Consider the following 24,925-nt stretch of genomic DNA (forward strand, 5'->3'; position numbering starts at 1 on the left):
CAAAGGGTTTCTGTAAAATACTTTTCAGTCTCTGCTGTCCTTAGCCTTGCTATGTAATACCGTATAAATCCAGTGAGCACCATCCTTTTAACTGGGAGAAACATGCAAGATGTAAACATTAAAGTTCAAATATCTTCATTTTACCACAAAGTACTAGAAACATCTGGCGTATCAACCAGGTGTAGCCCGAGTCACCCAGTCTGGGGAAGAGTGATCAGAGCATTGACACTGAATCTCCTTTCTATAAACCACTTACCCTGGTGAGTGGCAGTGACCGCCATCTGAGCCTAGCCTTTGTTTTGCTCCTAGTCCTGGAGGGTAGGGTCTGAAGTGCTGATCAAACTATTGTTAGCTGCTATTGTGATACGACTTTGATTTCTTTTCTGCAGAGCTGGGGCGGGAAGGAGAACGGCTTTGGGCTGGCGGAGTGTTGTAGAGATCTACATCTGGTGGTAAGTTCTGTTCTCCTTTGCTTTCCTCTCTTGCCCTTTGTTAAAGTGTTCCTACCAGCTTGCGGCACGTAGTGCTGGACACTGCTCTACTCCTTCCTTCAGAAAGCCGGTTTCTGACCTCAAATTGATTATGCTTGTGAAGCACCATTTAACTTTGTTAATTTAGTGGTAAAAATGTGGAAGGTAATATGCATTTTTCAAGCCAGCTTATTTGCTCTGCAAGCACTGAAGCTTTCTTGAATTGTTTGCTTTTCCATGCTTACAAAAAGCCCAGAAGTGGGCAACCGTTCTCAAAAGGGTCTCCCCATATCTGCTTGCACCGTTAGTGCGTTATTTTGGTTGAGTTTCTCATTGGCGGTGTATGGTACGATCCGTATGTTGCCATGTGAGCTAATTCATAGAGTATCTCCGCTCCCATTCCTGTTTAGAAGTGTTTGTAGAACTGTGTGCTGCTTTTCATCACATCTGCTGATGCCCTCCACAGGTTGCAGCCTTGTTGATGGCTTGCAAGCAGTGTATGAATATTCATTTTTATATTGCTGACGTGGCTTCTTTGTGGACTGCAGTGTTGCTGCATCTGCTTAAGAGTGCACCTAATTCCACAAGGAAAACTGTTGCGCAGGTGTCAAATGACCTTTTGTCCTGTTAATGCTGTATCCGTCCCACACAATTCTGCTAATTTGTTCTTGGCTTTGCTATTGTACATCTTAGTTATTTTGAATGAGAAGTCTCAGCCAAGAATGCCTATTGGAGATAAATTTTAATGTTTTGTAATTTTGGCTTCTATGCAGGTTAATATTTTGGTGTGATCCATCATCTGAGAAGCTATGAAGAACACAATTGTTTTAAAAGTGGCTGATACCTGTTGCTTGTAGGCTGTAAAGCTTGGCAATTTTTTATTTTTTTTGGTAGACCTGGGAAGTTGGTGGTGCTGGTTTGTGGCGATTGTCATAATGTGTATGAAGATCGGGGGATTCCACTCTGATCATTCCCTCAAATCCTCCTAGAATAGCATGGGTTCGTCTGAATCCCCTCAGTAGCTCATCAGTGTGAAGATGCTTGTTGCTGCTCTTCAGATGGGTGTAGTCCTGGGTTTGTGTTGAACATTGATGGTCTCCTAAGAGCTCCCGCGTTCTAGGGGTGTCTGGTTTTGTTATAATTCAGAATGGGTCACTTGAACGGCAGGAGTCTGCATTGATAAAGTCCTGATAATTTGATTCTCTGCTCGTACAACAATTATCCAGCTTTGGAGGTAGTCTTTGGCATGCTAACAGGCTGATGTAAGGCTGAATAGTCTGCTTTTGATGCCATTCATCAGACAGCCATTGATAAACCCTCTTCAATCTCAAGCCACAGTCTTTGGCATTAGAGAGCGGTTGAAGCATCCATTGTTTGGGGTCTTGCTCCAGGTGTCTTTCATGTAGTGCATGGACACTTGAGTGCACCAGGGTCTCTAGAAATATTGCGATTGTACAAGAAAGATCTGTTCTCCAAAATGCCTCTTGTTTTTCTGGCTGGAATTCCCCCTACGGTCCAAATATCTGTTCGTGCCTGGGACCTGTGTCTCGTGTGTGGGAGGGAGAGGGTGGTTTCTTGGGAGCTGCTTTATTACGTACTCAGCTGGCGCTCACTGTCTGATTCCATCCTGTGCTTTATACACAGAAATACCCTCCCAGTGCAACTACCCTACACTTTGAATTCTATGCAGAGCCAGGGACTGAGATCAAAGTCGAGAAAAGGGTGAGTCTCGCACAGACTTGTTCTTGTACAAAAAGGGGGTGGGTGAAGGTTTGTCGCGAGAAGTGGTTACTTTATTCTGCTGCTTGGTCAGACACTGAGGAGAGGTAGTTACAGCAGGAGAACGGGTGGGGAGGTGGGGAGGGGGAGTTACTTTGGTTTGGTGATAGCCTTGGTACAGGCAGTGTGAAAGGATTTAAAGGTTTGTTCATACATCACTGTGGATGGCCTTTCTAGGGGACGAGATCGTTAATCCATGAAAGTGGATGTCTTTAGCAGAGAAGTTACTTGTGTTTGCAGAACTGTACCAGCTGTCACCTCCTGGGAATCCAGATAATACTTTGATGTGGTCTTCAGACAACTGCAGTAGGCCTTTCTAGTGGTCTTGGCCCTCCATTGTCTGCCTTGTCCTGCTTGCCAAACTGTGGCTCACCTAGCCTGTCCTTTGTTTTGTGGTATCCGAATAGGGAATGAAACACCCCTTTCACGCACCTAGCTAGATTTTTCTCCTGTGTCTATGTATACTCTTAACCTGCCTTTTATTCCTGGGACTGAATAGTATTGTTTCTGCTTGGGTTTGAGGGTTGAAGGAGGGTCTGCGTAATCTGAGCTGAAGCGGTCTGTGGGCCTACATTGGCCTAAGCCACGGCCATGAGGAAAACTGACACGAGTTTGGTAGCTGGTTGGTGGCTTTGACTACAGAGCTTAGTGATGGGCAGCACCAGGGTGGGGGGGGGGATGGTCGGTGGTGGTGTATGGCGGTGCGGTATGTTCACGGCGCTTTTTGCGAGTCAAGGTATTTCTCCAGGGAAAGCCACATCTCGTTGCCCGGGCCGTCCTGGGAGGTGTGGTTTTTTGTTGTCTGCTCCCCTTAGGAAGGTGACCCAGTTGAACCAGACTTTGAACCAGACTTTGAAAGTGGCTTTCCCGATTTGGGTTTTTTCTAATGGCGCTGCTACTCGTATCTGGGGTATGTGTAAATTCACAGGGATCATAATTGCTCATTGTGATTCCTGGATGATTGCAAGATAAATTACGTTATTATCCATAATTCCCCCCCCTACCAATATCAATGGGCCCTGAAACCTCTCCTCCCGTCCCAATCCTTACTTGGGCCTTGAGGTCTCTATGTAAATATGCTAAGAAATTTACCAGTGTTTCATCCAACCCACCCGCCAAAAGGATTGCCCACAGCTTTGACCTATTCACTAGATCAAAAACTGTGGACAAATCCAGAAAAGCCATGTAGATGGGGGACCTCCTTGCAATAGTATATTTACCAACTATTAAGTTTAGGTTGAGGCATTGTTCCGTTGTACCGACCTTGCCCCTAAAACCCAACTGGCATGGGTCCAAGATAGCATTTGTTTCTGTCCAGTCTACAATTTTATTATACAGGACTCTTCCTAGGATTTTAAGGGTATTATCTATTAGGGAGATGGGTCGATAATTATACGGAAGAGACCTATCGGCCTTCTTAAAGATTTGAACTATTACACTTCTTGCCCAAGTGTCAGGTATTTTCGCCAAAGTTTGATTATTAAAAATATTCAAGAGCAGCGGTAGTGGTCAGTACATTGGGCATGCAATACATGGGAAGGGGTGACTGTCAATTGCTGAAAAGGGAATCGATTTTGGTTGTGAATTTGGCTTCTGTCTCCTTGTTGAATTAGACACCACAGAATAAATGTAGTTCTGTGGCACTGCCAGCAGTGTGTACATAGCTGCTGTAGGTATCTACCACGTGGATGATCTGGGGGGCCAGGGAAAGGGTGTGGGGGTCTAGTGCACTAGAAAAAGCTTTAGTTTATCCCTGCGTGAACACGTTAAGAGTGGCATATTAGTCGAGGATTGCTCATTACTCTAAACGCTCTTAGGAATATTACTTTGTCTTCCTAGTGTTGCAGTTGGACACTGGTGATGAAGCGAAGTCCTCACAACCCATGTTCTAGAATGCATTTATTTCCGAATTGTAATTCAATGGATCAAGACTGTAAAAGCTGATGTAGCCTGAAGACAGATGTCCCTGTTGTGCATATCCCAAGAAAGTGAATACTTGAGCACTCGACACATCTTTGAGAATCTTGCCGTAGTTTAACAAATGGTGTGGTGTGTAGAATTTGTGACTGACTTCTCATTTGATTCTCACTTGGTCTCCGCTCACGCTCTTGATCTAGTTCCAAGACTTATTTTTGAGAAATTAATGCGATTTTGTTTTTTCTTTTTTTGATTTCAATAGATTTTATTAGAAAAGATTTTTTATTTTTTTTTACAATCACAGTACAGAGTGAGACAAAAACGAAGGCAATACTGGTCTTGCTGTCGCGTCAAACATAACTTGATAAATTCTGGCTTACTGAGATGCTTGAGTTATGCTTATACATAATCGACTTATAGCCTTGGCAACACTTAGCGTTCCTGTGCGTTGCCTTCGTAGGTAGGAAAAAACGATGTATAGAGGAGAGTAGGAGAAAAGCCGAGAGAAAGAAGGAAAACGGACACGAGTTTGGTAGCTGGTTGGTGGCTTTGACTACAGAGCTTAGTGATGGGCAGCACCAGGGTGGGGGGGGGGGGTGGTCGGTGGTGGTGTATGGCGGTGCGGTATGTTCACGGCGCTTTTTGTGAGTCAAGGTATTTCTCCAGGGAAAGCCACATCTCGTTGCCCGGGCCGTCCTGGGAGGTGTGGTTTTTTGTTGTCTGCTCCCCTTAGGAAGGTGACCCAGTTGAACCAGACTTTGAAAGTGGCTTTCCCGATTTGGGTTTTTTCTAATGGCGCTGCTACTCGTATCTGGGGTATGTGTAAATTCACAGGGATCATAATTGCTCATTGTGATTCCTGGATGATTGCAAGATAAATTACGTTATTATCCATAATTCAGCATGTTTTCAGATGTAGGGGAATACATAGTGCCATACCCAGAAAAGCATGATTCCTGTAAAGGCTTTTTTTAATGCCAGATGTACAATCCTGGAGTTGTTTAACAAAATTTCTCTTGTAAAGCATTTCTTTTTAAATGTATATCTGCAAGAAACATTCACTGATGTAGACTTTTTTTAAAAACTTGTTTTGCCTTTAAAAGAAATCCCATAATGTTTAAAAATGTAACTGAGTAGGAACTTATACGGTTTAAAGATCGGTCTCTGTGTTAAAAAGAAACATATAGGCTGCAGTGTTGCTGCAGAGAGCATTTATTAAATTTTAAGGTCTGCTCCCAAGACTGCTGTTCCACTGGCCTCATGGTTTCGTTAAAATGTCACATTAAAATACATACATGCACTTATGAACATTTAAAAGTACACACGTTCTTTTCGGTCTGCCTTCTGTCTTGTAAAGGTCATTCATACTTTGCTTTCACCCATTACAGCAAGGGGAGAGAGTGAGCCACTTCATGCATTGGTTTGCTAATGTTCATTTTATTTGTTTTTCACTATTACATGTATTTACGCAGAAAATAAAATGGAAAGCTTGCCCTGACCACATCTATTGCCTTTTCTATAACTTGTTTCTAGTTCCTTTGCGCCGAATCCGTGACTCCGCCCCTCTACTTTTTCCCAACAGTAAGACTGAATATATGACCCCCTTTTTGGGCTTTTCACGCTATGGTTTAAAGTCTAGCGACGCTTACAGTTTTGTTTTAATAGAAATGTCTTTATCACACTTTTCCTTAATTGTCTGTGAAACCTCAAAATCTACCCACTCACTCCCTGTGGCGAGTCAGATTATATCGAGGTGGGCTATTATCAGGGCCTTACTGATCCGTTCTGGCAAGTTAGCTGGCAAAGAACAGGTATTCTAGTAATTCAGAAACTGAAAGAGCACTAAATATGCCTTTAAATCTTGTTTTTATCTCGTCATATTTGCTGTGCCCAAAGACTGAGCAAGTGTCAACATATGTGTTTTTGCGGGCCCAAGCCTGTGGCCCTTGGAGTTTTAATAGAAAGGTGATTTTAGAAATCGCCACTCTTTTTATTTTTTATTTAGAAAACCTTTGTTAGCCCTTCCTGACTATCTAGACAACACGCTGCCACCCCACGTTATTTTGATGTCTAATGCAAGATTTATTTTTAAGATGGTGTTTGATTTTTGTGTTGAACGGTTTCGTTACTTGTACATGTTGTACACTTGATCCTTTGTCTAATCCTGATTACACTGCGCCGCAGCTGCCCAGGACTAAGCCAAGGGTTTTCTCTGAGTATCTGACTGTATCTGCAAGAGATTGACGAGATTACATTGCGAGTTCCCACAGCCTCACCACATTACAGTCCTCATTCCTACAGCTTACATCACACAATTTCGGACCAGTTTAGGGGTCATGCACATTACTTTTAGGTTGAAATAATTTAAGTTACTAAACCTGCAGGTCTGGTAACAATGTTATAATTTTTTAAGGCCTGGTCTGTCCACAGGTTTTCTCGACTATTTGTGGAGCATCCTTTTTGGGGGAGGAAGAAATCAGAAAACGACATTACACGATTTCCTTTCCTACCAGGCCTGCATGAGTTCCACGGAATGGCATCACTTGCACAGGTGTACAGGGTGTCTGTGTTGCAAACACTGGGTTTAGGAAGTTAGAAACATCCTTCATAATCAATGATGCATCCTTAAAGGTTTCTAAAGCAACCAGATTTCTCCTTTTGCCAAACTAGCCTTTCACGAGGGGCTTCGGTGAGGAGTATCTTAAACTTGCCCAAGGAAGCTATTTTGTGATGTGGAACATTGATGTTAGGCTGAGTATTTCAGCTTGCATGTTTGCTTTCAAGACAGTTGATGTCCAGGTACCTTGCAGTGTCGGTTGTCTTTACCGTCTGTTATTCTCTGTCCTGACCGTGTAACCGTTGAAGGATAATAATGCAGAATAATTGATTTTTGAAGACATTCGCTCCTCCCACCAAGGAAGATTTTGGGAAATTGGGCATTAGACTCCTAGATATAGCTGCTCTTTTACAACCAAGAAAGGCACCTTATATGTTGAAATGTCTTGTGCTTAATAAGAACAATCCTACTTCTCAGAAGGCAAGACCCTTGATTCCAGCTGCCTCCAAAGTCACATAGGCCAAGACGGTCCTGTGCTGCACTGCACCTCTTCGGCACCTTCTCCTGCTGCATCCCCTCAGAGGATGCTACTGGCTGATGAAATGTTTGTTCTGTGACCTTTTCCCTACTGTTGCATCTAAGTGGAGAATAAACTTGTGTACTTCTATTAGAACGTCTTCCTTTTTGATACCAAACACAATTACATCAAAAAAGCTGCTTTCCTTTTGGTATTGGGTCTCATTGAACAGTGGACAGTTTCCTTTTTCCAGTGACTACGAAGAAGGAAATTCATCGCCTGGTCAGGAAGTACAAACCACCAGAGATGGGCCAACTCCTAGGAAACTACACGGTGCCCGTTTGTGTTCCCAGCTTTAACACTATTGGCTCCTTTTGAGAACAGGTCTCTGTGGGAGCTGCTCCTGTACCAAAGTGGAAGGAGGGAGGTCTTTGCAAACTATCAGTGTTGGAGGTACGGGGGTCTCAAGTGACACTGGTACTGAATGTTCCTATGTTCTCAGTATACTAGATATTATCTGCTGCGATTTATAGCATTTTGCATTTGTGTTCCGAATGCTAACCTTCATCTGAGACCTTTACAGCATTGTCCGAAGCATCAGTATAACCATTGCTTTGGAAAATGGAAGAAGCAGATTATTTGGAGGGATCTTACTGTGGTATCCTTCCCATAAAAAAAATTCCCTCCATAAAAAAGCACGGATACCTTCCTATTGGCGTGGGGCGCACACTTGGGGCAGCTCAAACTCCTGAGCTTAGTTCTTGGAAAGAAACACTTACATTTCTGGGCCACTCATCTGCCACTGGAGCGCTTCATTAATATTGGGGAGAGGTGGGGCGGTGGTGTGAGTGGCCACCTACGATCACTCCATAGATGCGTGTCTGTGCCTAGAAGAATCTACGATTTGTTCGCATTCAACTGCAGCCAGTCAGCTGCCATCCAATCCGCGATGGCCATCGTATCATTCTGGAACTTAGCTATGTGTTGGTCCAAATTTTTGGACAGAGATCACAAGCGGAGTATCAGCATAGGAGACCGTAGAGGCCCCTCCTTTTTGCAACTTCTGCTAGGGGTTGAGGTATTACCCCTGTCCAGAGAACTCCGCAGATGGTCAGTGACTGCCAGCAGAGCTTATTCGGTGCTGTGGCGGGGTCTAAAACCGTTCTGTGAGCGGTGATCCCAATTTTATTTTATTATAAAGGGTAATCAATACTTCATAGTATAGTGCAGAGGAGGAGGGTAATAAGATGGCAGTGCCTTGGGACCTTCATGCTAGTCTAGGTAGGGATTTGTGAAAAAGGGGTTGGGCCCTATGGGAAAGAGGGTAGTGGGGCCACAGAGTCTAGGTGGGGAAGCATTTGTTGATGTCCTCCACCTTTTTGTCAAAGTGGCTTATGCCTCACACGAAGTTTGAAGTGATGGTAGTAGTGCTCGCTGAGGAGGGGTTTCTAATATCCAGCAAGGAGAAGATACTTTTAGCAGGATTGCTGCTGTTTGTAATGTTTTCTGCGAAGTAGTCTGCTCACGCTTTTCGTATAGATTTATGATGAGCCTTAATAGTTGAAAGTTCTCTTCCAGGGGATCCTCATCAATAGTCATAAGCACTGAATATTCCCGCCCATGTGCTGGACCCCGGAAACAATATAAAGATATATATGTAAAAAACACATATATCTAACTCCACATATATGTATGTACATATATCATTTTTCTCATACCAATGCAGCCCCCAAAAAAGAGACTAACACAATGTAAAGACTTTGTACATGTACTGCAATTATAAAGGAAACAAATAACACATATCAAATATACTTTGAATTTTGTGTTTTAATGAGTAAAACCACTCATAACTCCTGAAAATTGCTCATAGAAAGACATTGTTAGTCTCAGGCTGCATTGAAAAGCAATAACACAGAAAATGAAAGCATTTTCTACCAAAAAACTGGCACTGTGCCTTTAAGGCAGCCATGAATCCAGGCTTCCCATCATGCCTCAGGGGTGACAGTTAGGTCAGTTCTTTCCGGCTCCTTCTGTCAGGACCCTGGTTAACAGCTCTCACCTTTTTTTGACTTTCTGTCAGAATTACTTGGTGTTTTTTTTAAATTTTTGATCTCACTCGACGGTTTTTTACCTTAGAGAGATAGTTATACCTTTTTTGGGCTAAAAAAAGGTTGATTTTTTGTCAGAAATGCCTAAGGCTCTTTTTGACACCTGCTCTGCCTGTGGGCATAAGAAGGCTTGGTCTGATACACATCCTGTGTGTATTCGCTGTCTACCTGACTCTCATGAGGTAGCATCTGCCAGGCCTTGTCGTCCAGAACTCTCAAGGACAGAGAACGAAGCAGGATTTATGGACTTTCTGAGGGAGGTAGGTCTCCAAAGAGACTTATGAAGCGGTCGACGTCGAAGAAAGTTCCGACCTGCTCTCCTTCGGCGTCGGGATCGGCGTCGGTCTCCAACGACGAAGAAGGTGAAGTCTTCAGCGTCGAAAGTCAGGACTCCGCTGCCGTCAACCGGGCGATGCGCAGCGTCGAGTGCAACGTCTAGGTCTCCGTTGAAGCAGGGCGGCTCAACGTCGAGACTTCCGTCGTCGAAGGCTCAGGTAGAGTCTTCGACGTCGAAGCCTCCGCCGTCGCCTAGTCATGGGCGCTCGGCGTCGAGGCAGCCTCCGTCGCCGTCTGGTTATAGACGCTCGATGTCGAAGCATCCTCCGTCGTCGCCAGGTCATCGGCGATCGACGTCGAAGCATCACCCGTCGTCGTCAGGTCATCGGCCTTCGACGTCGAGGAAGAGATCGACCTCGAAACATCCTTCGTCGTCGCCAGGTCATCGGCGTTCGACGTTGAGGGATTCTCCGTTGCCGGCCCATCGGCATTCGACATCGAGGCATTCATCGTCGTCGAAGGGCCAGGGTAGTTCGACGTCGAAGCTTCCTCCGTCGACGTCTCACCATCGACGCTCGACGTCGAGACATTCACAAACTTCGGCAGGGAACTCGCCGTCGAAAGTTGGACAAAGTTTGACGCTGGAGAAGCCGGTGCGGACTTCACCTCCTCGGAGATCGACGTCGAGGCAGGGAACTCCAGTGGTCCAAACTCAGACAGTGGCACAGCAGTCTATAAGGTCGTCGGGGTCTGCCTCAGCTGCGGAGGGTGACCATGGCTCGCAAGTGAGTGACAGTCACGCTGCCAAGCGGAAGAGGTCTCCGGAACAGAGACTCTCGTGGTCGCTCCAAGTCTGCGGCTAGCTCAGGTTCGGACTCTGGCCCGGATGTGATTATTTATCAGTCAGGCAGCGAGTCATCCCGGCATTCGCAAAAGGATGCAACGCCTCCCATCACGCCAGAAAGAGAGATCACGTTCCCCAGTTTGCCAGAGAGAAAGAGCACGCTCTCCAGTACGCCAGAGGGAAAGATCACGTTCCCCAGTTCTACAGAGAGAAAGATCACACCAGAGGGAAAGATCACGCTCTCCAGTTCGCCAGAGGTAGAGATCACGCTCTCCAGTTCGCCAGAGGTAGAGATCACGCTCTCCAGTTCGCCAGAGGTAGAGATCACGCTCTCCAGTTCGCCAGAGGTAGAGATCACGCTCTCCAGTTCGCCAGAGGTAGAGATCGCGCTCTCCAGTTCGCCAGAGGTAGAGATCGCGCTCTCCAGTTCGCCAGAGGGAAAGATCGCGCTCTCCAGTTCGCCAGAGGGAAAGATCGCGCTCCCCAGTTCGTCAAAGGGAACGATCGCGCTCCAGAGTGCGAACAGACAGGCGTCGTTCACGCTCAAGAAGCACAAGGAGAGGCCGAAGAACTCCCTCTACTTCTTCCTCGACCCGCTCTCACAGACTACTCTCCTACCCTGACAGACTCTCCTTCAACGAGGGTATCTCCAATCGATGATATCTTCACTTTTCAAGACGTACTGGGTAGGGGAGCTCTTAAGCTGGGAGTTGCCCTAAAAGCTCCGCAGATCAAGACCTCTATAATATTTGAAACACTGCAACATAGGTCTGCACCCAAACCTCTTCTTCCTCTGGTGCCGGGGATTATTGAGCCTGTTATGGACATCTTCCTGACCCCAGCGACGGTCAAGGCAGCTCCGGCAAGGATTCTTAAGAAGTACAAATCTCCAGAGGACGATCCGCTATTCCTCAGAGCTGATCCTCCCCCGGACTCAGTGATTATTGCAGCGGCGAGGAAGTCCAATGCAGTTGCCTCATCCTCCACTGTTCCTCCGGATAAGGACAGTAAGATGCAAGACTCGTGGGGAAGGCGGGTCTGCAATACATCGGCGTCTTTTCTCAAGGATGCCAATGCGGAAGCACTCCTGGGGCGTTATGACCGCTCCCTGTGGGACTCTCTGCAATGTTTTGTGGAGAAACTCCCAACAGAAGACCGTAAGGACTTTGAGGAAATCCTCCTGGAAGGTAGTCAAGTCTCCAACCAGGTGATAAGTGCCGCAGCGGATGGAGCTACACTATCAGCTCATGGGTATGCTCATGGGGTAACAGCAAGAAGGTCATCATGGTTGCGCCTAACGGCTTTAAAACCAGAAGCCCAAGCGCGTATATTGAACTTACCTTTTTCAGGTGCTTCTTTGTTTGGCACAAGTGCAGACGAGGAAATGCAGCGCATGAAGGCAGAGCTGGAAACTCTCAAGGCGGTGGGTCTTGAGAAAAAAAGAGTTCAAGAAGAAATTTCGCTCTTTCAACAAGGGCTCTACAAAACAGCAGGTTCAAACCCCGAACTGGCAGAAGAGCCAAGATCAGCAGGGGCAGCAAAAGTCCCAGTATAAAGGCAAGCGCAATTACAAAGGAAATAATCAGCGCCAAGGCAACAACAACACCGGCAAGGTTCAAGCCAAGCAATGAGTCGTTTCTTCCCCCAGCGCCGTGGACCACTCCAGTGGGGGGAAGCCTGTCAAAGCATTTGAAAGAGTGGCAAAGCATCACAAAAGACAGATGGGTGTTGTCTATGCTTCAGAATGGGAACTGTCTTCGTTTCAGTCGTCAGCCTTCACCAGTTCCCCCAATGTCTACATCAAATCATCAGCTTCACCTTCTGCGAAAAGAAGTCACCACTCTGCTCAAAGTCAGCTATCGAGAGAGTTCCGGTCTCCCAAAGGGGAAAAGGGGTGTACTCCCGTTATTTTCTGGTCAAGAAAAAAGGACAGAAGGCAGAATACAGGCCCATCCTGGACTTGCGAACGCTGAATCTGCATGTCAAAAAGGAAAGATTCCGCATGTTGGCGCTTTACCAAATATATCCACATCTTAGGAAGGGAGATTGGATGTGTTCGCTGGACCTTCAAGATGCTTATTTCCATGTCCCAATACATCCCAGTCACAGAAGATTTCTTCGGTTCAGGGTGGGGACCTCTCACTTTCAGTTCAAAGTCCTGCCGTTTGGATTAAAGTCGGCTCCTCGGGTGTTCACGAAGTGCGTGGCGGTGGTCGCAGCTGCACTACGTCGCAGAGGGGTCTTCGTGTATCCATACTTGGACGATTGGCTGGTGAAAGGTCCTTCCCCAGTCAATGTAAGGAATCCGTTCCAGACTTGCATACAGCTCTGCCAGAGACTAGGGCTACATGTCAACTTCGGAAAGTCAGTCATTCAGCCCACCCAGAGGATTCACTTCCTTGGTGCTCTGTTAGACTCCGAAACAGGAAAAGTGTTTCCTTCGGAGGAGAGACGATCATCAATCGCCCGGAAATGTCAGCTGATTCTTCGCAGCAATACTCAGAAGGTACGCAGAATTGCCTCCCTGCTAGGGTCGATGGCGTCTTGCATCTTCCTGGTTCCGAATGCCAGACTCCACATGCGTCCTCTTCAGCAGGATCTAGAGGACAAGTGGGATCAGCAATCGGCTCGCTGGGACGACCACATCACTATCTCAGACGCAGCTCGAGCGTCTATTCCGTGGTGGACAAAAGCTCAGAATATGCAGGTGGGAATCCTGTTCCATCAACCTCCTCCTACACAAACGCTGATCACGGACGCCTCCCTTCTGGGCTGGGGGGCGCACATGGGTCCCCTGCAGGTTCAAGGTCGGTGGTCACACAAAGAAAGCACTTACCATATCAACATGCTGGAGCTGAGAGCAGTACACCTGTGTGAGAAGTTGGCCTGATGTGCAGTGCTCACTATTCTAGTGATCACTATATATCAGTCCAAACAACCCTTATTGATTGGTTGTAAGTCAACCTTTATAGACCAGCTATCCTAGTAGCATGGATACGAGCAGTCTAAGGCTAAGACTCTAGAGGGCGTGTTAAGCCAGCTGTTTTACCATCACATTACCCCTTGAACACCCAGTGAAAGGACACCACACAAGTGTTATGAAAATAAACAATGTATTTATTAGAATCACAACAACCCTGTACTCTTTATGAGGACAGGGTGCTAAGCACACAACAAAACTCCTATGAAAATACTTAAGTTAGCACGGTATACACAAATGCCCGAGGGGCACGAAAAACCATATACTCTAAAAGTGGAATGCGAAATTACTAGCAGGTAAGTACAGTACTAATAGGCTTTGGAATCGCTAGGACTTGACTATGGAATCGTTAGATTACTTCTAGGAGACCTAGGGGACTCGGGTGCAGTGTGCGCACTCTCACGCGGGATGCGGGACAAAGTCTATGGAAGCTAGTAACGCTAAAGTTAGTGTTCACGGGCGAACCCGACCTGGTAGGGAGAAAACGACAGTGGATCCTGACCCTTGGATAGTGAGGCTATGCTGGGGCACCGAAATGCTGAAGTTACCTAGCCCAGGGGCTGCAGCTGCATAGGTCTCAAAAGACGTCGGGAATCCTCGTTGCCGGACCAGGAGCCTGGAAGAAAAGATGCTGGCAGGCGACCAGTGAAGATAGTTCGAGTTGATCCAAGCCTGGATCTGGAAGATGGATGACACCTGAAAGCAGAGGGGACCAAGTTCGTGACTACTAGCCAGTAGTCAGTGGGCACCAGGAGGGCACCGGATGGTAGTCACCTCGACTAGGTGAGTGGGCGACGCTGGCTCTGCAGATCTCACGGACCAGGAGGCGTTGTCGGCGACCAGGATGGAGAGGCGAGCTGTCCCACGATGGATGAAGCTGTCGGCGTCGAAGTTACCCAGGATTGGGCAACAAGCCTTGGCTAATTCAAGCCCACGCGGTGGACTCAAAATGGCGTCTGGAGTGGACCAGGAGGGTCCGGGGTGCTCCTCTTCGGGAAGGGAGCAAGGGCCAGTCTGGAGCAACCAGACCAGCAGCAGTGATGTCGTCGGGCGTCGTTCAGAAGGCCACAAGCCAGCGGGCTAGTAGCCAAACCACGCGGTGAGCAGCAAAAAGCAGAAGGGCCCCACGCAGATCGTGGAGATGCTGGGAGGCTGCACTTCGGTGCTGGAGCTGCTCAGGGTCGGGGCTTCTCGGACCCCAAAGCACTCACCAGGAAATTACTCGGCGGGCTTGCTGTGCAGAAGTCGTGCAGTCGTGCAGTCTTGCAGATGGCCGGTCCCTCGAGGTCTCGTCGCACCCACGGTTCTCAGCTGGGCTGTAGAGGTGGGTAGAGGTCAGAGGTGCCAGGGAAGCCGGTTCTCGTCGAGCTGGGCAGTCTGATTCCGGAGGAAGGACTTGCAGCAGACCGCAGTGTTCTTGCGATGGTGCCTGCGGATGCAGGGTGACTACTCCTTAGCCACAAGGGAGAAATCTTAGGAAGAAGTCTTGAGTTCCTTTCGTAGAAAGTAGTTTCAGGATTCAGATGATCTAATTTGGAAGGGGTCCTGCTCCTACCTTTATCTGGGAAAAGGGGGCTGGCACGCGACTAAGTCCTGCCCTAGGGGTGGGACCAGGAGGGGGGTGGTTACACCCACTTCCTTGGCGGGCTTTTCCCCAGCACAGGGTCTGCAGTGTCCCTGGAACTGGTTCAAGCCAGCCTATGCACAGTGAGCACCGGGGTGCCACGTGCAGTCACCTTCCTCTGAAGCCCTGCCTACCTACAATACACAAAATCCTGTCTGGGACGGTGCTGGCACCGCCCCTGGCAGGAAACCCTTTGTCCTTATCTCCTGCTCTGGGAGGACTCCCAGCAGCAGGAGGGCAGACTTGTGTCTCGGTGGCAGCAGCCATTTTGTGGATGCTAAGGCTCTGTCTGACTTTAACCGGGGTTAGGGGTTACATACATGTCGTGTCCCTCTAGAAGGGTGGAATGCTAACCCCGTCGCCAGAATTGGCGAGGGGTTAGTATTCCAATTCGTATGACACCTTACTCGACATGTTTTGATAAAGCGACACCAGAGTTGGCATATAACCGCGAGGATTATAATGCACTTAAGAGTATATGGTATGCGATATCATGGAAACGGCTAAGGGATGGATCCCGAAAGCCGCAGACAGGCTCAGCTCATGCCAGAGCACCATCTCACACGATTCCAAGCACTCTGCCTTCAGGATTGTTAAGGCCTGCCATAGGAGTGACTGATAGGAGATCTGTCTGTCCATTTTAGGGTTAGATATAGGTATACTATATCTAAAGCAAAGGGTGAGTACACCACCTTGCCCCAGCTGTCGTGCAGCCAGTTGTGTCAGTTTAGTTAGTCAGCCCAGGGGTGGCTTAATACATGCTTCAGCCCCTGGGAGACTTCTGGGTACACCTCAGCCCTGGGTACAGGGACTTGGAGAGGGCCCAGTGCCAATTCAGTACCTGAGTACAATTTGGATAGAGAGAACAGCTAGGCTGTGGGTCTGATTAGCAGGCCCACAGCCAGGGAAAGTCATAAACCAGTGCAGCAAAAAGCAAAAATCTGGGTGATCATAGGATTGCAGACCCTACTCTCCTACAACCTGGCTCTCAAAGCGTTGCTCCCCTCCATCCAAGAGTCATCGGTGCTAGTACAGACTGACAACACCACCACGATGTACTACTTGAACAAGCAGGGGGGGGGACGCGCTCTTGGACGTTGTCGTTGGAAGCGCAGAGGATCTGGCATTGGCTTCTAGCTCGAGAGCTGTCTGTCACGGCGGTTCACCTCCCAGGAGAACAAAACGTGAGGGCAGACGCTCTAAGCCGTCATTTCGACGACAAAGAGGACTGGGTTCTTCACGACGAAGTGGTGGAGGAACTTTTCCAATCCTGGGGTCGTCCCTCCATAGACTTGTTCGCGGACGATCAAAACGCGAAATGCCGAAGCTTCGCCTCCAGATTCCACCGGCCAGGCTCGAGAGGGAATGCTCTTTTGATCGACTGGTCAAAGGAATTTGTGTACGCCTTTCCACCTCTCCCGTTGATTCCGAAGGTGGTGAGCAAGCTAACACACTCATGCACAACGATGATTCTGATAGCTCCCGATTGGCCGAGGCAATGGTGGTACACGGACCTGCTTCATCTGTCGGTGACACCTCACAAGAGGCTGCCATGCAGGCCGGACCTGTTGTCCAAGATGGACGGGAGGATCTTCCATCCCAACCTTCCGTCGCTGAGCTTGGCAGCATGGCTCCTGAGGTCATCCAATATGGCCATCTAGGGTTGCCAGAGGACTGCATGTTCATTCTGAAAGAGGCAAGACGTTCTTCCACAAGACATTTGTATGCATGCAAGTGGAAGAGATTCTATATGTGGTGTATACAGAATAGTCATGATGCGATCAAATGTCAAGAAGAAGCAGTTCTTCCTGATTTGTTGTATTTAGCCAAAGCAGGTTTGAAGTTTAATTCCATCAAGGTGCACCTAGCGGCCATAACGGCTTATAGGCGGTCGCCTGCTCAAACCTCTTTTTTCCAGCTAGCATCTGTCAAGGACTTCCTGCAAGGGTTAAAAAAGTATACCCTCCAGTGCGTCCTCCTTCTCCACCCTGGGAGTTGAACTCGGTGCTATCAAAGTTAATGGGTCCTCCCTTTGAACCCATTCACAAAGCCACTTTACAACATCTTTCATGGAAAGCGGCTTTTTTGGTGGCTATCACGTCGGCTCGCAGAGTGAGCGAGATTCAAGCCCTCTGTGCATCGGAGCCCTATACGGTGTTCCATTTGAATAGGGTGGTGCTACGGACGCATCCATCTTTTTTGCCTAAAGTGGTGTCAGATTTTCATGTAAATCAGATCATTTCTCTGCCCACTTTTTTCCCCAACCCCTCTACTCCAGCTGAGAGGGCTCTGCATTCTTTAGACCTAAAAAGGGTTTTAAAATTCTATCTTGACAGGTCTAAAGTGATTCGTCATTCTGATCATCTTTTCATTAACTATGGATCGACAAGGACAGGCCAGGCTGCCTCAAAACATTCCATTTCCAGATGGATCGTTTCATGTATTAAACTTGCTTACCAGCTAGCGCAAAAACCCCTGGGTTTTTCTCCCAAGGCGCATTCCACCAGGGGAAGAGCTGCTACTGCGGCTTTTCTCAATAATGTGCCCATGTCTGAGATCTGTAAAGCGGCGACCTGGCAGTCCGTCCATACATTTACCAGACATTATTGTCTTGATTCTGACACAAGAGCAGATACCCAAGTAGGCCAAGCCTCCTTGCGGAATCTGTTTAGCAGCCACGCTAGGCTGTGATGTTGGGTCTTTTAAGGTAGAAGATGTACTTCTCATTTACTGCAGGGGTTGTTGGGCTTGCTATTCTATTCAGTGCTTATGACTATTGATGAGGATCCCCTGGAAGAGAAGGATTAGTTACTTACCTGTAATCCTAGTTCTCTTCCAGGGGTATCCTCATCAAAGTCATAAGCAACCCACCCGCCTCCCCAGGTAAATGAGAGCTGTACGTTTTCATATGTGTATTTAGCCCTGACATCAGGGTTATGCAAAGAACTGACCTAACTGTCACCCCTGAGGCATGATGGAAAGCCTGGATTCATGGCTGCCTTAAAGGCACAGTGCCAGTTTTTTGGTTGAAAATGCTTTCATTTTCTGTTATTGCTTTTCAATGCAGCCTGAGACTAACAATGTCTTTCTATGAGCAATTTTCAGGAGTTGTGAGTGGTTTTACTCATTAAAACACAAAATTCAAAGTATATTTGATATAATGTGTTATTTGTTTCCTTTATAATTGCAGTACATGTACAAAGTCTTTACATTGTGTTAGCCTCTTTTTTGGGGGCTGCATTGGTATGAGAAAAATGATATATGTACATACATATATGTGGAGTTAGATATATGTGTTTTTTACATATATATTTTTATATTGTTTCTGGGGTCCCGCACATGGGCGGGAATATTCAGTACTTATGACTTTGAGGATACCCCTGGAAGAGAACTAGGATTACAGGTAAGTAACTTATCCATATTGTATTTTTAAGGGCGGGTCAAAGTGACATCTCCATGTATGTTCTGGAAGTTTTTCTCATCTGGGTTTAATTCTCATTGAACCAAGGACTGGTCTTTGGCTATGCGTATATTTGGGAATACGTGGGTCAAGGGTATGCGTGAGCCATTCGTGAGAGGATAAGCAGTCCTTATAAAGGGAAATTGCTATTTAGTGAGATTTTATAGAGGCCGCTTTCACAGTCCGCAATCGTCTCACTGCCGAAACTACAAACCTGGCTGGTTTTACAAATGACCGCAATACCAACTCCGCAACCCTTTTTTTATTAAGTATCTTTATGGAGTATCCCTGAACGCCAACTGTGGCTCCGCCGCCATATCAGAGGTAAGCCAGGTCTGTTAGAGAATTTCAGGTACCTCCTCTTGAATCCGGTCCAACACATCAGCGTGATGCTTCACCAGTGAGCGGCAGTTAAGACTAAAATTTGAAGGTCTGGAGGGAGGTCATCGCAACATAGCACCAAGATCGATATTGAGCTTGCATTGCTTACAGCGGAACAGGTGTAAAACGGCTACCAGGTTGGCTGTTGGTGCATTTACTAGGCTTTGCTATACTGATGCGGACTCCAGGACAGTGACCCTTCAGGGTTGGGCCTTCCATGTCATTTACATGTCATTCCTTAACACTATCAATGCTAAGGCAATTCATCCCGGATGCTGCACTTCCTTGAAATCCATTGTTCATGACGAGCTCAGCTCGTCATAAGCACACAAGCAGTGTACTGCATGACGAGCTGAGCTCGTCATGAGCATGGAAGGGGTTACATTCTGTGTGTTTGTGATGGATTAGCTGTTAGCTCGGTTTGTAGTATAATCAATTCCATGAGGGACAGTGAGTTATTCATAATCCTATATCTTCTGTCTTTCATGGTCATTTTGTTTACTGTGGGGTTGGCTGGAGTATCCATTTGGCCATACAATGTCCTTAGAAAAAAAATTGTCAGTAAAGTGTTGCACTCTTAAAAGCTGGTGCAAAGCCTACCATAACAAAAAAAACTTTAATCTGCTAGCTTTCAGGAAGGACCTGAAGTCCTGGCTGTTTGTTCAATAGTTGTTTTGCTCTGTTTCATTTGCTGCTGACTTCTGCATCGGGTTTCTTGAAGCGCCGGGACACTCCTCGGAGTAGCTGAGCGCTATATAAAACCGATTTTAACATAACAATTTGATGTTAAAGTCCACATCTGTGATCTCAAGCCTTTGAATGACGCTTGCACTGCCACCAAAACATTGCCATCTCCTGTAAAACTGGGGAAGGGGAAAGATTTTCTATCAAGACAGCAAAAGCTCCTGAAACAAGCTGGTGCTTTACCCTTTGGTTGCAGTCTCCATTTTAATACGAACATGTTGAAGAGTGTCTCTTTGACTAGCGTGAAGTGGGAGGCGACAGGCTATCCTTGGCTTGAGGCTTCTAGCATAAACCGATCATGGTGTCCCTGTATGTTTCGTTTCCTACTCTTCATTGTCCAGTTAATGGCAACTCCAGATTTCAGGACAAATTCTTTTTTTTTTTTGTTTTTTTTTGTTTTTGTTTACTAACTGCTGTGCACTGGCAGCATCCCCTTTGTGATGACAGTGCTTTCCAATCTACTATTACACGGTATTTGAAATGTCTCACGATACCACTAAACCACAATTTCCCTACTTCACAGTCCTGTGTGCACTGAAATCAAAGAATTCGCCACTTTTCCACATATAGTGGGCATTTAGTGTATGCTTTTCAACTGTTTGGGTAAATGACATTCCATCAACAGGTGGCTTTGTGCAATCATTCTTGTACTACTTCTTGGAGCTTAGAATTGAGATTTGACTTTTAACTGAAGCTCAGGATTTAGTGAAGTGGGTGACAGAGGATTGCATGAGCCGGCGTCTCACATCATACCGTGTTTGGGCGAGCAGCTCATTGAAGTGCTCCTCAGTTTGCAGCACCGCTTCACCCCGTTCACAGATGTGACGCTGCGTTTCTCAGGTGGATCTTAATGTCTCATGACCATTGCATGCAAGATATGGAAGTATGCGATTTCAGCCCATTTGACTAATGAGGATTTTGAGTTGTACATGTTCGTATTCGTTCACCAACAGCTTCTCCATTCAGTCTAAAAATATTAAATCGTTACCCTAAGACTGTCCTACTCGGTAAAGTGAACTTTCCGATACTATAGTCCAAAGCAATCCTTAAGATGCAGGCAATGTGTGCTGGTCAATTTATAATCTCCCAAAAATCACGTTTTAAACTAAGCGAGTTTTTTTTTTTTGTGGTCAATTGATCATTAGAATACATTAACAAAATGCTAATTGTACACCGATGGATTGCTGTACTGCATCTGCTGTTCAGCAACTGGCTGCTGCACTTTAAGGGACTGTACTTTAGCTGATCGCAGTCAAGCTGCTTCTTGGAGAGAATGTATTCAGCTAGCATCCCGTTGATTTGGAAGGTTCCCATGATTCTCAAGGGCATTCGTCATCCCTTGGATCTCTATAGCTGTGCACTTTTTGTTTTATATTCTAAAGTTGAGATCCCTTCTTTATAAACCATTCCGAATTGGTCACTTTCTGCAAGAGTATTCTCTAGTTTTGTAAGTGACCCTCACTAAACCGCTCCCATATTTTGCTTGTATGAACTGTAAGTTTGACTACAAAATGAATGTCTTCTTTATAACCTAACATTCTGAGAGTTGTCGCTGGTAGTATTATTGCGTAGTTGAAAAGGAGACTTAGATCGGTTTTCATCCACAAGTTTTCCATTAATGTTTTAATGAAAATTCTACATACCAGACTGGATCCAAAAACCTTTTCAAGATTTTTTCCTTGATTTTGCTCAGTTGTGGATCTGAAAAAATAACCTTACTGATCAAATTACTGGAAATGAATTATACTTTCCCCCTCTTACCCTCAAGGCTTGTCACCATATCAGTTCCTCCCTTTCATCTCCGCATTTGCTTCCCTCGAAAGTGTATACTGTCGAAAGCTGGCTTTGTATAATGTATATGGTGCATCTGTTTCTTCTCCAAAGCCATTCCTCAAGGCTTGCTTGTCCTCCTTAGATTTTATTCTAAATTACTGTCCTTTTCTGTGTGATTCCAGCCTAGGTTGAGGAACAAGCTGCTGTCCTTGTCGAGGGTAGGTCTTGTACTGCAGGAAATAATTGACTTTGTGATGGGGTCACCAGATGCAGGCAAGTAGGATTCATTTGGGACTAGGCCGATTTCAAAGTCACATTTCTGTACGGGTCTAAGTGCCAAACTCCTGATGCTAATGCTTTCATCCTTCCAGAAGACCCTCACAGGTGGTAGATTAGCTTGGAAGTTATTCTTTGTTGGAAAACATCCATTTACATGACTGAGTTCTGTGGCATCAAATCTTTTCAAACCAGATGAGATCATTCGGATACAGCAGAGCTGTGCGCTGGCCGTGGAACCAGCCTGAGCAGGCCTGGAGTGTTTTGAGAACCACCGGGTATGATCAATGGGCCACTTGATACCTCCACACCTGGAGAGGTGAAGTCCTGGCAGCTCAGTTCTAAGAGTTCCCTATAATCCTGAGCACTGTAGTCTCATACACATGCCGCATCACAACACTTAATGTGTTCAAGTGTACACAAATCTATTAAAAGTAAGTTATTTGAAAAATGACTAGTTCTACTTACAGGCTATATTTAGGAAAACCTAAATGAAGAAACAATACTAATGTAGATGTGCCCAGAAAACATTCTCACAAGCCTTTATTGAAAGGAAAGTGAAGAAAATAGTGACCTTGCAAGTAAATAGTTAGCATCATCTAAAGGAGTGCATTCCTCCAGTATCCCATCATGCTGTACCAGTGACTGTTATTTTTCTTTCCTGCTACTGTTGTAAGGATTCTGGATCACTGAGCTTGGTCATTGCAGATTAATTTTCTGTAAAGCTTTTTATTGAACAAGTGTCAGCTTGCATATACATTTGCATAAACACATTATAATACAGGTTTCTCATCAAGATTCACAATTTACTGCCTATACACATTTAGGACCAGTTGTAACACCTTTGAGTTCTACCTGTATGACCTAAACCACCCACCATTCCTTCTATCTATTGGATGCCATCCCAATCCCCCTAAAAACTTCCCAGTGGTGCCATACCTTCTCCCATTTTTTTTGGGGCAGCCCCGGCTCTCATAAATTCTTTTCTGCCTGCAGCCCTAGTCCATATCTTTCTTCCATTGGGACACTGTCGGCGGTTCACTCGCGCCCGCCACATTTCTCTTAGCCACTATAGCAGCCACATCCTATGATACTTCGGCATGTCAATTCCCCAGAGATACATAATACGTGCCACCTGGCGTCTAGGGGGGCTTCCTGTTCAATCACTTCTGACATAATCCTGTTGCAGATTAATTTTGAGCAATAATAATTTAAAACCACTTTTTGTTGATTTTACACCCATTCCTAACGGTAAATATTTATTTTGCGCAAAATTATTTCACTTTGTTTTAGGGGTTTTCCTGTTGGGAAAAGCGGATAAAAAGGCACACTTATCTGTGCATCTCCTTTTTCTCGTTCACCTGAGAAGTGCAAGCACTGAACTTTTCAAGGATGATTCAAAATAACAAACATTTCTCAGTGGACAAAAGAGCTGCCTGGATTCCACTTGAAAGGTCAAGAGAATGGGGACAAAAAGACCCCCTCGCCCCATAACCTCTGCCGGTCCAGACATTGAGGACTCGCATAGAGGGCGGTCAAAAGTAGACACATCATGAAGTCTGTGTGTTTCTGTTCAATGTTGAAGTTTGGTGTTGATGCGATTCAAACAAGCTGAGCATCGAGGAACCTCTCTATTGAAGACATTTTGAAGATCAACGTCAAAGCAGGTGTTGCTATGTAACATCATACTGGATCTTTCCACTGATCATTTCTTCTCGCTGTTGTGGATGAACTGATTAGTTTAGTTGCTGTAAACGTCTGTTTCTGAATGCTCCAGAGCCTCTTTCCCCTCCAAGAAAGTCACTTCTTCTGGTGGTACACATCTTGGATTCCAACTCCTCTAGGACATTCAACAGTTCTGTGCACTAGACATCACGTTCTGCTATTGTAGTGGAATCATTACAGCCTACCACTTCAGTAAGTTCAGGGACTCTGTTAAGGCATACTCTCTCAGAAAATCAGAAGAGAGCTCTTGAACACTGAAGACTAGCCACCACTTCAAGGCATAATTTCAGGCTTTCCAGCCGCTTAAGATCTAAGCACTCAAAGGTAGTACACGTGCTCGTGCGTCTAGGACCACCTCCTTTTTAGCTAGTCTAATGCATCACGCTTGAAAATGCGTTCTCCAGATGTCGCCTCGCTTGAGCCCTGTAGATGACCTCAACACCAACCATGAAGTGCTTTCTATAAGTGCAGAAAGTGTGCACCTATGCTGGCTACTGCACAACTTCCCCACTGGTCATTTTTGAGCCATTAAATAACCAATGTGGAGAGAGAGAGGAAAGTGATTCCTTTAGTGCTTCCTTCCTAGCAATACATATTATAAGAGTGGGGACCCTGAGTCTCAAATCAGAATGCTTATATGTTAAAGCATGGTGAATCACTGTTCTGCACAGAACCAAAGTGTAGCCAAAGCAATGAGCTACTCTGGTATACAGGTGCTGGCACCCACGGGAGGCATGCTTAATTTTAGGGCCAGCTACTCGTGTGGCAGCATACCCTCCTGAGTTTGGCCCCCTGAATGAAAGGGAATCTTTTATGAATGATACCTTTTAGTTTAAACAGCCATACTACCTCTAGGTGTCTACTATCGGAAGGAGACCGTAGTTTAGATTCCTTACCTTAGAATTACCCAGAGGTGTCAGACTGGACGTGGCAAAAACATTTTTTAGCAGTACTCCTGCACGTTGGTAGGTGGAACCTGTCGACCTCCAGAGAGTGTGTCCCTTAGCCACTTCACTAAACTTTTTCAACTTTTGTCAAGATCTTTTTCTTCAACTATTGTTGCACATAGGGATGTCCCATCGACGGACTGGCTTCAAGCCTTGTGACTCGTGTCACAAGCTGATGTCCGTCACGGATCCGCACTTAGTGTGCCTCTGGTGCCTAGAGCTAGACCACGACCCGAAGTCATGCTCCGACTGTCGGGCCATGAACCCGAAGTCTTTGCAGGAGCGGTCTGGAAAGCTTCTGGAACCCCGGCAGTCGGCTCTGCGCTGCTCAAGGGGAATATTGCTGGACCGGTTGCGGAGCCATCACATCTTGTCATGGAAGTCTTCACACTCCTCTGATTAGTCAAAGCACAAGAAGTAGGCAAAGAAGCATCCCTGCTCTTTGCCTTCTCCCCGTCCGTCGGCCGACACAACACTGGAACCGGAGCGTTGTTGCTCTCTGGCTCTGCCTTCAGAGCCCGCTTCTTGGACGACTCTGCACTTCCAT

The 24,925-nt window shown here is 46.2% G+C and overlaps 1 protein-coding gene across 2 annotated transcripts in view; it reads left to right on the top strand.

Annotated features, from left to right (window-relative positions):
• Positions 1-24,925, top strand: part of HUWE1 (HECT, UBA and WWE domain containing E3 ubiquitin protein ligase 1) — a 1,655,742-nt gene that overhangs the window by 110,905 nt on the left and 1,519,912 nt on the right. Inside the window, exons 6-7 of one of the 2 annotated variants that reach the window (XM_078664565.1) lie at positions 390-452; positions 2,115-2,192. In XM_078664565.1, the coding sequence (XP_078520691.1) occupies positions 390-452; positions 2,115-2,192 (141 nt within the window). The remainder of the gene's footprint in view (positions 1-389; positions 453-2,114; positions 2,193-24,925) is intronic. The other variant, XM_078664564.1, reaches the window with a different exon arrangement.

Source organism: Lissotriton helveticus, chromosome 10 (assembly GCF_964261635.1).
Source record: "Lissotriton helveticus chromosome 10, aLisHel1.1, whole genome shotgun sequence".
NCBI classification, from domain to species: Eukaryota; Metazoa; Chordata; class Amphibia; order Caudata; family Salamandridae; genus Lissotriton; species Lissotriton helveticus.